We start from the raw sequence: 12,803 nt of genomic DNA, 5'->3' as shown, positions 1-12,803 counted from the left end.
AAAATGAGAGGTGACCAGGCTCATAGCAATATTGATCATTTTATTGGTGGAAACATTTTGTTTCGGACGAAGAGGACATATTTGCTGAATAAAGGTGAAAAAACGCCATTTCGCAAAATAGTAATTCTGTCAAAATTACTACTTTGCGAAACGAGTTCTATTATGGTCAATAAAATGAGAGGTGACCAGGCTCTTAGAAATATTGATCATTTTATCAGTGGACACATTTTGTTTCGGACGAGGAGGACATATTTGCCAAATAAAAGCGAAAAAACGGCATTTCGCAAAATAGTAATTCTGTCAAAATTACTACTTTGCGAAACGAGTTCTATTTTAGTTAATAAAATGAGAGGTGACCAGGCTCTTAGAAATATTGGTCATTTTATTAGTGGAAACATTTTGTTTCGGACGAGGAGGGCATATTTGCTAAATAAAAGCGAAAAAACGCCATTTCGCAAAATAGTAATTCTGTCAAAATTACTACTTTGCGAAACGAGTTCTATTTTAGTTAATAAAATGAGAGGTGACCAGGCTCATAGCAATATTGATCATTTTATTGGTGGAAACATTTTGTTTCGGACGAAGAGGACATATTTGCTGAATAAAGGTGAAAAAACGCCATTTCGCAAAATAGTAATTCTGTCAAAATTACTACTTTGCGAAACGAGTTCTGTTATGGTCAATAAAATGAGAGGTCACCAGGCTCTTAGAAACATTGATCATTTTATTGGTGGAAACATTTTGTTTCGGACGAAGAAGACATATTTGCTGAATAAAGGTGAAAAAACGCCATTTCGCAAAATAGTAATTCTGTCAAAAATTACTACTTTGCGAAACGAATTCTACTATGGTCAATAAAATGAGAGGTGAGCAGGCTCTTCGAAATATTGATCATTTTATTAGTGAAAACATTTTGTTTCGGACGAGGAGGACATATTTGCTAAATAAGCGCGAAAAAACGCCATTTCGCAAAATTTCGTTTCGTTTCGTTTCGTTTCGCAAAATAGTACAATTTCGTTTCGTTTCGTTTCGCAAAATAGTGTAAGCCAAAACATTACGTGTACACTGGACTTGAATATAAAGGAAGAGTCAATCGAGACTAGTTTTTACTTTTCTTCCTCGCTGAAGTTTCAAAGCAATTAAATATTATCATCTAGACCTTTTTTCCTAAAATACGAACAATGTGATGAACGTGATTTCCGTTTTACAACACGCCATCATGGGGACCCAAGTCTCCCGCTTGCCAGAAGAACGAGGTAATAATCTCGTAGCTCCAGGAAAAGGGCGTTCGGTTTCTTCCCTTTGTAGGCGAGTAGTTATCGTGTTACAGAAACAAATTTTTTTCTTACAAGGTCGATATTCTATGTCATGAACAACGATGATGATTGAAAGGTCGCAAATTAAATAAATTGCTGAGCTATATTTAACCGTCAAAAAAATGATGATAGGAAAGCGAGTTGATAGATATATTGTAATAATTACATGATCGAGGCAGCGGGAATTCCTTGTGTTGCTGAGTCTGGAACTCAGGTAATCAATCGAGGAAAACAATATTTTCACTGACCACATTGAGAAAATCATCGTGGGCACAAATTGAGAAAAGATAAGACCGCAAGGTATTATAGGGTGGTATTTCCAGAAAACTCAGCAAACACATTCGATAACTCTTTGGGTCAAAGCACAATTTTCGTGGGCCGTTCTCGCACAAATCGCGATGCATATCTAAATCGCAACCTGTCACAGCACATACACTACGGTAAGAGAAAACCAAGTCGATGATTTTAAACTCAAGAACGGAAGATTTCAGATTTCGCCGACAAATTCACGAGAAACTTTCAAATGTTATGATCTTCATTGTTATTTAATAGTTTCGTTGTACCAGCTGGGCCATTGTCATTCTGAACTGGTTCTCGTTGAAACACGTGGAATGGGTGCAAAGTTTCACGCTTTTGTTTTTCTAACAGTGGTCTCGTTATGTTTTCCAGGCCTTCACATTGTCAGTAAGTAAAACTCACCATTTTTTTAAATCTTTGATTTTCCAAAAATCATGATTAGCAGTTACGATGACCTTATTTTTTCGCTTTTCGCCTCTTAATGATTTTCTTTGGGACACGCATGACTGAGCTAAGTTCCATATGGGATGGAGCCTGAAACAAAAGAGAGCAAGTCTCCAAAACAACACCCTAGAGAAGTATCTTTCAATTGGGATTCCTAAAAAAGACCCTTCCATTCAAGGGAAAAAAACTCTGGTCCCAACTGTGGTAAGGGCCTCCTCGAAATGTGTTACTGTAAGCTTGACCAAAGAACCGACTCTACTCGGAGGACGCCTTTTGTCGAAGTTTAGCTGTATTTTGATATGTTAAACTACCTGAATGATGGAGTACCTGCACACTTCGAATTCATCTAACGCTAGGAAGAATTCTCACTAATAAAATACGTGAACGGTGGACGTTTCAGTTTGCGCGCTAAATTTAAACACTTCACTAGAATTATTTTGTGGCAGCTTCATCCTTAACCTATCCTTCATGTCCGGCGAAGAAAAAATGTGATGTGTAACAGCTTCAACCTTCATGTTCTTCGCAAAAGAAATGTATGACTTTACTCCGTTTATAAATATCTTAATTTTTTTTCTATAGAATGTATAACGAGTAACGCGTCATCTCCACCATCTGCCATACCAACAGGTTTGCCAGGACTTCCCCGGACAACCGCTGTCTCAACCCCTTCACTGCACCCTCTTCCACAACCAAATCTTATAGCCTTGTTGCCAATATCAAGCTCCACAGCTCAACCAACGCGGCCCACTGAATCTGCGTTATCGAGCACATCCTGCTCAGCAGATGTTAAAATGATCAATCCAGCTCATGCACAGCTGTTCTCAGGGGCCACTCCGCCCAATTTGGAGCCAACTGCGCCTCATCCGGTCAGCTTTGAGTCCGCTTGTCACCACGTGGCGAAAAACGTCTACGTCTAAGGATACATAGCGAGAAGCAAGAAGCACAATTAGTTTGGAAATATTTTATTTCATCAAGTAAATCATTTGTACATATGTTCGTGCATGTATGATATCAATGCACTTAATGACATTCCTAGAAAATCAAAAATGATCATACATGCTCCTTTCTTTCTGCAAAGAAACTTTTCGATTAAAGGGAAAATACTTATCTCGCACCTTACATTTTTGTTTTCTTTCCAGTTTTACGGCGGTGGTGTCAAATGAAACAACATTTCATTCTATAGTAAGTTCGCCTCTATACAAAAACTTTGTTCTGGTTCGAACGGCTCTCTCTGATTTTGCATGGTCGACTCTCTTGTGGTGGCATTTTCAGAGTTTCAAACGAGGTATTAAACAAGTCAGGCCAACTTTAAGTTCCTTCCTCAAGAATTTGTAGCAAATGTTGGTATTAAATACTTCTGTTACTACTATCCAAATCCAAAAAGGAGGGGTTTGGTACACTGATTTACTCAGTGAAGGTTTTGATCTCTAATTCTGTTAAGAACCGCGTCAGAAAACTCTCGATGCTTTGGGAACGATCTAGAAAAAGGACCAGCAAAATGTCTAGAGTTATAAATTACCCGAGGGTATTGATAGATGTAGTGAGATATTGGGGTAACAGATGCTGTTATCCCAGGGAGAAAATTTGCAGGAGAAAATCCCACGTGGTTCCGTGTGGTAACCTGTAGATGTGGATTTGATGAAAGAGGATATGGTGGAATGAAAAAGGAGTTGGATTCTCGATGCGGATGGTTGTGCACGTTTTGTTGATAAGGGCCCCAGCTGCCAGCTGCTGCAAGTCGAACTTTAAAGATATTCGCTGCAGGTCTCTGATTAAGATAATATTGAGGCTGCCACGCCGTACTGTAAGAGGCAGGAGGTTGTAGCCAACCCGTGACTGCGGAATTTGAGACAAAGGGGAAAAAAGCTGGAGTTGATACAGGAGTTCTGCCGGAATATCCCTGAGAATAAATGAGCCAGGGAGGCGCCGTGTGGCTGAGTGTTCTGTAGTACGCATGCGCGGGAGCTTGATAATGATGACGACGACGATGACGATAATGAGTGTGTCTTGGATGATGGCGATAGTAAAGGGGATAACTGGGTTCGTAGTCATCGTCATAGTCCGGTAGGTGATGAGATCTCCATCTTTCCCTGTCTGTAAGGATATAAAATAATTTTGATTTGTAGTCAAAGCTACCCAAAGCAATTCAAAGTAATCTAGGACTGGGTTTGCTCCATTGCACTCTGTGATCAAGAAACCTCTAAGTTAATCAGATGCAGACAAAAAGCAGTTACGACTTCGTCATCGACTTTTCCCTGCGTTTTAGGTCATTTACATAACTTAACTTTAAGTTCATTACCATGTTTTCCGTAATATTGCCTTGGCGATTCCCAGTCCCAATCTGCGTCCATATCACTGTCTATACCATCATCAAACCCAGGCCTTTCATGCCGTGGCCCGTAATCCCCATCATCCCCTGCTTCGTCGTCGAATAACTTTTCGTGATCACGTGCCTCCTCTGAAAATTCCTCGTCGTCGGAAGCTTCACCGTCGTCATCGTAATCATCGTCATCGTAATCATTGGGACGGAACGACTTTTTAACATTGTTACTTTTACTCTTCAATTTGTGAGCGCATATTCCCTTGAAGAGCTGATTACAATCTCGTGAATAGTTCAAAGTCTCGTTCCTGTTTGTGAGGTTAATTCCCGTGTTTCTTACAACTTGGTCATCGCCATTCAGTTTGAAAAATTTTAGCAGTGATGCTTCCTGTTGCTCAGTAGTTGACCCTATACGTCACATTCAAGAGAAAAAACGTCATTTTGATCAGACAATGCCCAAACAGAAACGATATCTTGTTGTTTCCTCGGAAAGAATATGACAAAGAGAAAGAGCAATTTGAAAACACCTTAAAAAGGAAAAAGAATAATCGTAAGCAACATTTTCTTTGAGTGTTAGAAGTATTCCGTATTTTACTCATCTCAGCCTCATGATTTTGCTGACTGAGACGCCACATCTTTTCAACCAACTGAATCAGATGCAAGGCCTACAACTTAGTCACGTGCGCCGCGTTTTCCCGCGCCTGACCAGTTTCTTCTTTTAACTTGAATTTTCGTTAGTACCACGAGTATGATGTTCACCTTTCACTTGATCAACTGTTGCACTGTTTCTTTGAAATTGGTTTGACGACACTCAACTGAAAAGCGCTCCACTTCAAATGTAAGCAATGACTAATTTTCGCAATTTTAGAAGCAGAAGAATATATATTTTTAGTATATACTAAAACAGTGGATAGCGTTGAAGGCGTGCTCTGATTGGCTAGTCAAACTCCGAATATCCTTTGCTATTTACCTCCGAGTAACTCGAGAAAAAATGGCGTCCCGGTTTCCATCCGTGACAAGCGAAGAAATCACTCAAATTAACGACGGTGGTGTATATTATCTCACTGTTTTAGTACATACTAAAACAACTATTCACCTCAGTGTCGGTGGTTAGCGGTGGATATTTACCGAGCCGCTTCGCGGCTCGGTAAATATCCACCACTAACCACCTCTACTTCGGTGAATAGTTGTTAAATATTTGCGACCGACACAAGCACGTATCGGTAACAAACTATCACGACTTCTCTGCGGTAGATGTTATTTTGATACTGTTTAATCAGCAATCATCTCAAGAAGTAATGTCTTAATTGTTCAGTTACAACTTACTGCAAAGTGGCCAGGCTGTTAGGGAGTGTATTTTTGAGCTGTTTTTGTCAATTTGGGAGACTACACAAGGAAAAGTCAGATGTTACAAGGTCCGAGTGTTTGACATTTCCTTCACTGGCAACAATCTAAATTTCTCAGTCTTGCTTGAAAGTCGACAGATGTATAGCGGTAAATCTATTCCTATTGAAATGTTGCTCTCATCCGCTACGGTAAATGTTCTAATGATTATGTGACCCTAATAATTTTACTGTTGTTCGGCGATAAAAACACGTTTGTTTAAATCTTAAGGACTTTTTACTGTCTAAGTATGAAACACCCATATATAATACTTCAGGGAAGATAGTTTACAAACCTTTGTCTAGAGCTTTACAGCAAAACAAAAATTGGCAAATCAAAGCTAAAAGCGGGTACCAGAGACGCATTGTTCGTCTTTCATTTCGGTGTAACGTTTGGTTTGTTCTCAGTCAGTTCTCTCTGCATCGTGGCAATGACCGTGCGATCCAATTACTTCGCCTCTTCGTTTTCGTGTAAAATCGTGATTTACGTTTATGTGATATTTGATTACGTCCGAGTATCACAACACAACCACTTAATTAAAACAAGGAACAATAATAACCTATAAATAATTAATCGTCATCTACGTGCTCTGATGACCAGTGCTCTATTCCCTGTCGAGTCATTTTTTCTGTCGCATAGACCTGGTACTTGTTCGACAAGTGATGAACACAAGCAAATCAGGAAAAAGAAAAGAAAAACAAACCCAAATTTTGGAAATTTGAATTCCACCAATGACAAGATGTAATTCAGTAAATTGCAAATAATGATTACAGACTTGTTTCTTTGTTATTTCAATTTTTTAAAAACAAAGTAAGTGTTTAACTAAATTGGGCTACCAATTAAGGTGTAAGCACAAAAAAAAAGAATGCAATTAATGTGGGTTTGTATGGCATCACAAAGGTGCAGAGTGGCTCCTAAAAATTCCTGCAGAAAAAAAAGACCTGATTGTCCCAGGAAAATTTGATTAACGAGAGAAGAGGCAAATGATGTAATGGATTTATTGTTATTTAAAAGACAAAAACCCAGTTTGAAGCTTGTCAAAGAAATACCCTCAGCCATAAAGCCACTTAGATATCAGACAATGCCCTACTAAGTACTAAGCTCAACTACTATTGGACTTAATCCATAATTTCATAAACTGCATAAAGCTCAAACAGCTATAATATAACCTGTTAAAAATGGGAGTGATAGAAAATCAGTTTAAAGTAGCCCCCCTCCTCCTTGTTACACCACCTTGCAATGGCACCTTATTTAATCTTTGAATCACCTTTCTAATGAACCTGCAGTCCTTAAGCTATAGTTAAGTGGAACCTGCTTTCCTGGGAAAGTTACAAATATTAAACTTGTCTCCTGAATAGAAATCTCCATCAATGGATGGAAAACATTAAATAGAGCGTCTATAAATGACACACCCACTGGACTAGAAAAAGTTTCCCTTGAATTGAGGTGTACCTTCAACAAAGATAACTTCACTGAGAAATAATTATCGGAGAATTTTTTTATAAGAACCAAAGTCTATGTTCCTTGATTAGACGTGTCTCAAAAAGAGATTCCATAGCATCCCAGGTTCAATAAATTTGTCTCCATAACTTCATTTGTCTATTTTACATGACAACTTGGTGATGTAGGATAAACAGAAGGAAGGCCTTAACAAAGAGGATCCCAAACTGCAATCTTTCTGGTAGTACTTTCTGGTTTCTGTTTTTGATTATAATTGCCTTATTTTATTGACAAAGAGGGATGGGATTATCACATGCTCCTTACAGCCCCCATAAGCTACACCCTAAGCTACACCTTTCTCACATCTGCACCGTTCTGCATTATAAGCAGGGAAATTGTTTAGAACGCATTTTCTATTTAATTTTTATCAGCATTTCAGAGTCTTCTGTTTAATAAGTAGCTATAAAGTGTGGTAAGAAAAAAAAACTTACTGGTATCTATGAAAAATATATTATATATCTTGACATAAAAAAACCTAACTATCCCAAACACAGTTAGTAGTATCATCCCAAAAAAATAATTGGTGTCTACACTAAAAAAAATTGAAACATAAAAAATAGCATTAAGGAGAGTGTCAGTACTGATAATGGTTACTCAATTTTCCTTATGATATTTACACAGAGGATAAATAGTATTTTTGTTGTTCTTGTGATACTCATGTCCTCATCAATGCTGAACCAAATCCAAATCCTTTGGGGGCAAAGTTCTTTTCATAGCACGCTAAAGAAAATGAAAGTACCACATAATGATGAGGTCAGTCAAACTTGTCTACTGGTACATATGAACACTGGGGAGACATTTCAGCAGAGAGGAATCTAGCTCAAGAGGGTCTTAGGCAATGCTAAAAATTATAGATACCAGTATACTGACAGGAAACCAATAAAAATACTAAAGGACTAGCATTACTCCCAGCCATTTAATGCCAAACAAACTGACATAAACTCCCAGAGCAATGAGAAAGGGGTCTTGTGTGCCTTATCCTCTCTCACTCCAACTCTTGCTGGAAGCTAATTTACTCTTGACTAGGTAACAAACTAGACATGCATGGGCAGAACACAAAATAACTGAGCCATTTATACCTCTGCAGTATATTTCTTCCTCATGGTCTCTCATGGTAGTTGGGGTCAAACCCTTGTTACATGTTGCACACTTGAAACACAACTTGTGAAAAACCTGTTTACAAGAAGTTTAGAACATAAATCATGATAACATAATTTTTATGTAATATTTAGAGAGAGAAAAAAATTTCATCTTACTATGGTAAACAAGAGGTATTACAATAAAAATTTAAATTATAAGAAAATTTAAATCATAATCAATTATAAGAGGTCATTGATCAATCCCCATCATTAAAGTAACCAGCAATTAAATTGTCCTAACAATTTTCAGGTATCGGCAAACAAACAGGTCATGAGAAGCTAGAAATCATCTTGCCAAAGTTTTTATATGTTGGAAGGGGCAAAGTATTTAAAGAAGATACTCTGCATGAAAATCAGAATTATGTGCTTTACAGAAATCTGACCTTCTCAGGGTACTTAAAACAACCTTGACTTACTTTACCAACTGCTCGAACCTTTTCAGCATCATACACAACTTGATTGCATCTTGGACAAAGTTTCCCCTGTCCTGAATGACAATAATTCATGGGGGCAGTTTTTGGAGCTGTGGAAACAGTCTCTCCTGCCTTACCAGTGTCAGTACTAAGCACACCACTGCCAACCCCATAACCATAACCCTTTGGACCAAATGATCTGGTGTGACAACTGGCACAGTACAGCTCACCTATAAACAACAAAAATATAGCACTGAATCTTGCAAGTGGTTCATTATCTACTGAGGGTAATCCTACTTTCCACATTATTAAGCATCTGAGCATATTCATACTCCATCTGTACGGGTACAGGTCTATCACATCAAAATTGCTTACATTACTTAGTTTCCTGACAGTTTCATGGTACCTATTGCTACCTTTGAATGGAAAAGGGAACTACAAGAATAGCACCCTGCTAGAAAAAAAACAACAATAATAATGCTACAATGACTTAGCCAAGGCTCCTACTGAAAACTTTGGACTCTAGGTGCTTATCACTTGGTAATCAGGTCCTGCACATAACTATTTCTGTCCCCCTTTGAAATGATAATTTAACTGTAGAGAGAAGACCTAGGTTTGTTCAAAAGTAAGCTGTGGGTAGAGCCAGCTGAAAAAAATATTGCAACCTACAAATAGAGAAGGAAATTAACTCAAGATAGCAAAAACTTCAAGCATTTAACACTTTCTTACCATCTTTATCCCGCATGGTTGAACTGTTCACAGTTTTGTTACAAGCCACACACTTAAAACACTGCTTATGCCATTTCTTTCCACAACCAAATACTTGTTCAGCAAAGTACACAGTCTTTCCACATCTTGCACATTTGGCATTTGTTTGCCCGAGATTCAAAGAGGCCTTCCTGTTACCTGAACTCAAATTGTTCATCCTCTATATGATGCTGACTTGACTGATAAAATGATAAAAAATCATTTACCATAGTAATCCATCAATTCTGTAGCAATGACAGAAGTGATACCTCCACTATAACAGGAAAATAAATCAGTAAAACTGCTCAGTAATTTAAAATTCACACCAAATTCATTGTTGAAGTAAAAATATTGGCCACACTTCCTCCCGACCGTCACAACAAGTTTTTGTGAGGATGTCATTTTACATTTCAGCGTGTATGACAAATTCTTAGCATACCACACAACCATTTCAAAAGGACCTCTCAAGTACTAATAGCCCAAAAGTGAAACTGATCACGACACCTAATACATAGTAATATATTGAATATGAGGTTGTTATATTGTTCATCATAATTATCTTACTGCCAAATTAAAAAATTCCTTAATTTGTTCAATTAGAATAAAATGACAATCTTTGTCTTGTATTCTGTATCCGTTATTAGTAAAAAGATCCGCATGAGGTACAAAATTTCTCCTCAATGTCAAAGCAGTTGTTATGATATTCAATCTCATCTGTCTAAAAGGCAAAAAAGATAATGCGAGGAAGCATTTCTTCAGAATGTAAAAATAAAGACATCTCCCAATAATTTCACACGAAAAGCTGTTCAGATTCCTTTTGCTTAAGAGGAGCATTCCTTCACGAAATAATTGCAAATTAGTCAACCACAGCTAAATGATAAGCGAGGCGACACATACTGACGGTAAAGATAACCAGTGAAGCTTTCTATGAAAGTTCATTAACACAAAACAAATCGGAACCACTTTTGCAGACTAACCCTCCAGCAAACTTTTACTGATCGTCTTTGATCTCAACTCTTCAACGAATTCCAAACATTGACTTTTCAAAGTTTTCCGAGATATTTGAGTTGGTTAACCTGCACTTCATGAATTAACCCTTGAGTCGAAGACGTGATTCTAGAAAATTTAATTACACCTGAATTAATACGCACATCATGTTCTCCTATATACCGTATTCTTTGAAACTCACCTGAACACTGATGCTATTTCTCTTGAACTAACTTTCCTTGAGGTAACTGGAACAGCTAAGCGACAAAGCATTTCTTTTGCATAATAAAAACACTCGATGACTCAATACCTTTCCCGCATAATAGCTAAGAACAATTGGTCGCTTTCGAACAACCAATCTCATTATATTGCAATTAGTTTGATGATGCATTTCTCCTAGACTATTGTTTGAAGGTGAATGGATTAAACAATGGTCGATGACGAACCGAAACAGCAAATCTGGCTATATTGTAGAGATGGGAATTATTTCCAATTGGAAGGCAAAAGCTCTAGAGGCTTATTTGGCATAGAACTCGGACCCACGTTTCCTCTTGGCCAAGTGGAATGAAATGTTCTAGGTCCGCAAGTCGTCCAAATATAGTGCGTGCTCCCCAAAAAAGTCCACATTTCAACAATTACTGAGCATATTCTTATGATTTCAACAACTATGGTAGAGGAATATTGCTATTAATTTATCGTCTGCCGGCCTGTTGAATTTCAAAGCTAAACTGTTAATATCAAGTCAAACTTTAGATACCAACATTGTTAGAAATTTATGGAAGTTGATGTGCTGTTTTCCTGTTCTAAACTACTCGTGGAAATTCGAGGGAAAAAAACCTTGAAGATATGACATGAACGCGTAGTTTTTTTCCTTTTAACTTTACCAAATCTTACCTCTGGGCTAGGTGTTTTATGTGGTTTTAAATTCCGTCTCATCGACATGGAACGAAAAATAGTAAGGGGATTAGTGGATTATCTTAGATGACAGACAATAGTCTCTGGTGACAACGTTGAGAAATTTAGCGATCAAACAGAATTTTATTTGTCCTCTGAATTACACAAGCTGTGCTAATCTGTTCAATATGGCCGTTTGTGTGGCGGGGAATTCGAGTTGAGCCTGGGTGAAATCTGTTTGTTTAACGCCTAAAGTTTTAAAGAATAAGACCACAAAATTCTTTCCATAAATGACATCAGCGTAATTCAATTTACACTACTGACAACTGGACATTCCTTTTTTCATCTCATGGTATCAATGTTTATTTGAGAAATCCAAAAGCAGATTGATTATCTTATCTTATTTTCAATATCCCCTCCTGTATTTTTTATTTGAAAGGAGAAATGTCATCAATTCATATTTTGAAAAATTGAGCCTCGCTTGTCAAATTTGTCATTTGAACTGTATTAATCATAGTCAATCTTTTCCATTATTCACCGCACTTGTTTCTCCTTGCTCTATCATTTAGTGTTTGTAGTCTGTCTATCATACCCAGCTGATATCATGTAGTTTTGCTTATCAGAAAGAGTGCTTCAAAATCCTATGATTCATTTCCGTGTTAAATACTTACAGCGTTTGATAGTCACTTCCCAAAATATGGTGAGAATGCACTTGAGTACATGTTCTAAAAATTACGACTGATATTAGAACAATATCTATCCTTTTCGGATCACGAAAAGATCCTCGATAGCGGCAGATCGTTCTCAGTGCTTTTTATCTTTTCCTGCTTATTTTTCAATACAAAACTCTGCAAACATATTCTCAATAGATTTCTAAACAATTTTTTTTTAACCGGAAGTAGCCGCGAGGTTTGGTTTCAGTGTTTCTTCAGAATTCTTCATGTGGGCCGACAGTAGCCGCCAATAACGCCTATACTGGTTTTAAATCTGTTTTTCACAGAAATTCTGCCGTATCTGAACATTGGAACGTTTATTAGAATGATTTCCTCGTTATAAGCACTGCATCAACCATTCAATGAAACCACAATTTCCTTATTTCACATTACTTGCATCGATTAGAACTAAAGTATATTTACGTAGAAGTATCTTATTTCGAGCTAGAATTTTAGAAAGTCTCACCTGACTTTTTTGAGGATGATAACTCAGTTTAGGGTTCGTGCAGGTAGTTCTACGTTTCCAAGCTTTATATCTCTGAATACTACTCAACCGTCTGATTGTATGCTGTTCAATACGCTGAATAAACTAGACGCAGACGTTATTGCATCTGACCTTTTCGATCTTGAGGACACAATATGATGGATTA

The 12,803-nt window shown here is 37.5% G+C and overlaps 3 protein-coding genes across 11 annotated transcripts; 1 reads left to right on the top strand and 2 right to left on the bottom strand.

The window, feature by feature from the left end:
- Positions 1-1,632: 1,632 nt before the first annotated feature.
- LOC111339628 (uncharacterized) lies at positions 1,633-6,601 on the bottom strand. The gene is made up of 3 exons (XM_022946319.2): positions 6,056-6,601; positions 4,357-4,785; positions 1,633-4,151 (listed from the first exon to the last, which is right to left on the bottom strand). Exons 1-3 carry the CDS (start codon positions 6,123-6,125, stop codon positions 3,466-3,468), a joined length of 1,185 nt encoding a protein of 394 aa, XP_022802054.1. The 5' UTR covers positions 6,126-6,601; the 3' UTR covers positions 1,633-3,465.
- Positions 1,875-3,176, top strand: LOC111319944 (uncharacterized). Of its 2 annotated transcripts, none has more exons than XM_088742272.1 (2): positions 1,875-2,000; positions 2,685-3,176. In XM_088742272.1, the coding sequence occupies exons 1-2, from the start codon at positions 1,928-1,930 to the stop codon at positions 2,972-2,974; spliced, it is 363 nt and encodes a 120-aa protein (XP_088598398.1). In that variant the 5' UTR covers positions 1,875-1,927; the 3' UTR covers positions 2,975-3,176. The 2 variants fall into 2 exon arrangements, with proteins under 2 accessions (XP_088598398.1, XP_022778392.1); XM_022922657.2 differs by having other exon boundaries at positions 2,637-3,176.
- Positions 6,602-6,744: 143 nt separating the features above from the next.
- On the bottom strand, positions 6,745-12,764 carry LOC111339629 (cysteine and glycine-rich protein 1). 8 transcript variants are annotated; one of them, XM_022946326.2, is made up of 6 exons: positions 10,749-11,396; positions 10,537-10,675; positions 9,542-9,759; positions 8,816-9,042; positions 8,340-8,433; positions 6,745-7,980 (listed from the first exon to the last, which is right to left on the bottom strand). In XM_022946326.2, the coding sequence occupies exons 3-6, from the start codon at positions 9,735-9,737 to the stop codon at positions 7,916-7,918; spliced, it is 582 nt and encodes a 193-aa protein (XP_022802061.1). In that variant the 5' UTR covers positions 9,738-9,759; positions 10,537-10,675; positions 10,749-11,396; the 3' UTR covers positions 6,745-7,915. The 8 variants fall into 8 exon arrangements, with proteins under 8 accessions (XP_022802061.1, XP_022802057.1, XP_022802063.1 ...); XM_022946322.2 differs by having other exon boundaries at positions 9,542-9,833; positions 10,749-11,393; XM_022946328.2 differs by lacking the exons at positions 10,537-10,675; positions 10,749-11,396 and adding an exon at positions 12,620-12,764.
- Positions 12,765-12,803: the final 39 nt, after the last annotated feature.

Source organism: Stylophora pistillata, chromosome 13 (genome assembly GCF_964205215.1).
Source record: "Stylophora pistillata chromosome 13, jaStyPist1.2, whole genome shotgun sequence".
Classification (NCBI taxonomy): Eukaryota; Metazoa; Cnidaria; class Anthozoa; order Scleractinia; family Pocilloporidae; genus Stylophora; species Stylophora pistillata.
This window is presented reverse-complemented; position numbering and strand designations above follow the sequence as displayed.

Excerpts from the sequence above, each read along its gene's own strand:
- LOC111319944 (XM_022922657.2), top strand. The coding sequence starts at position 1,928 with ATGGGTGCAAAGTTTCACGCTTTTGTTTTTCTAACAGTGGTCTCGTTA. Across the intron at positions 2,001-2,636 it reads TCCAGGCCTTCACATTGTCA|AATGTATAACGAGTAACGCG; the intron begins GTAAGTAAAACT and ends TTTTTTCTATAG.
- LOC111339628 (XM_022946319.2), bottom strand. The coding sequence starts at position 6,125 with ATGCGTCTCTGGTACCCGCTTTTAGCTTTGATTTGCCAATTTTTGTTT. Across the intron at positions 4,786-6,055 it reads CTGTAAAGCTCTAGACAAAG|GGTCAACTACTGAGCAACAG; the intron begins GTTTGTAAACTA and ends TGTGACGTATAG. Across the intron at positions 4,152-4,356 it reads GCAATATTACGGAAAACATG|ACAGGGAAAGATGGAGATCT; the intron begins GTAATGAACTTA and ends ATATCCTTACAG.
- LOC111339629 (XM_088742270.1), bottom strand. The coding sequence starts at position 10,009 with ATGGTTGTGTGGTATGCTAAGAATTTGTCATACACGCTGAAATGTAAA. Across the intron at positions 9,043-9,786 it reads AGAATTGATGGATTACTATG|GTGAGCTGTACTGTGCCAGT; the intron begins GTAAATGATTTT and ends TGTTGTTTATAG. Across the intron at positions 7,981-8,339 it reads GGAAGAAATATACTGCAGAG|CGTGCTATGAAAAGAACTTT; the intron begins GTATAAATGGCT and ends CATTTTCTTTAG.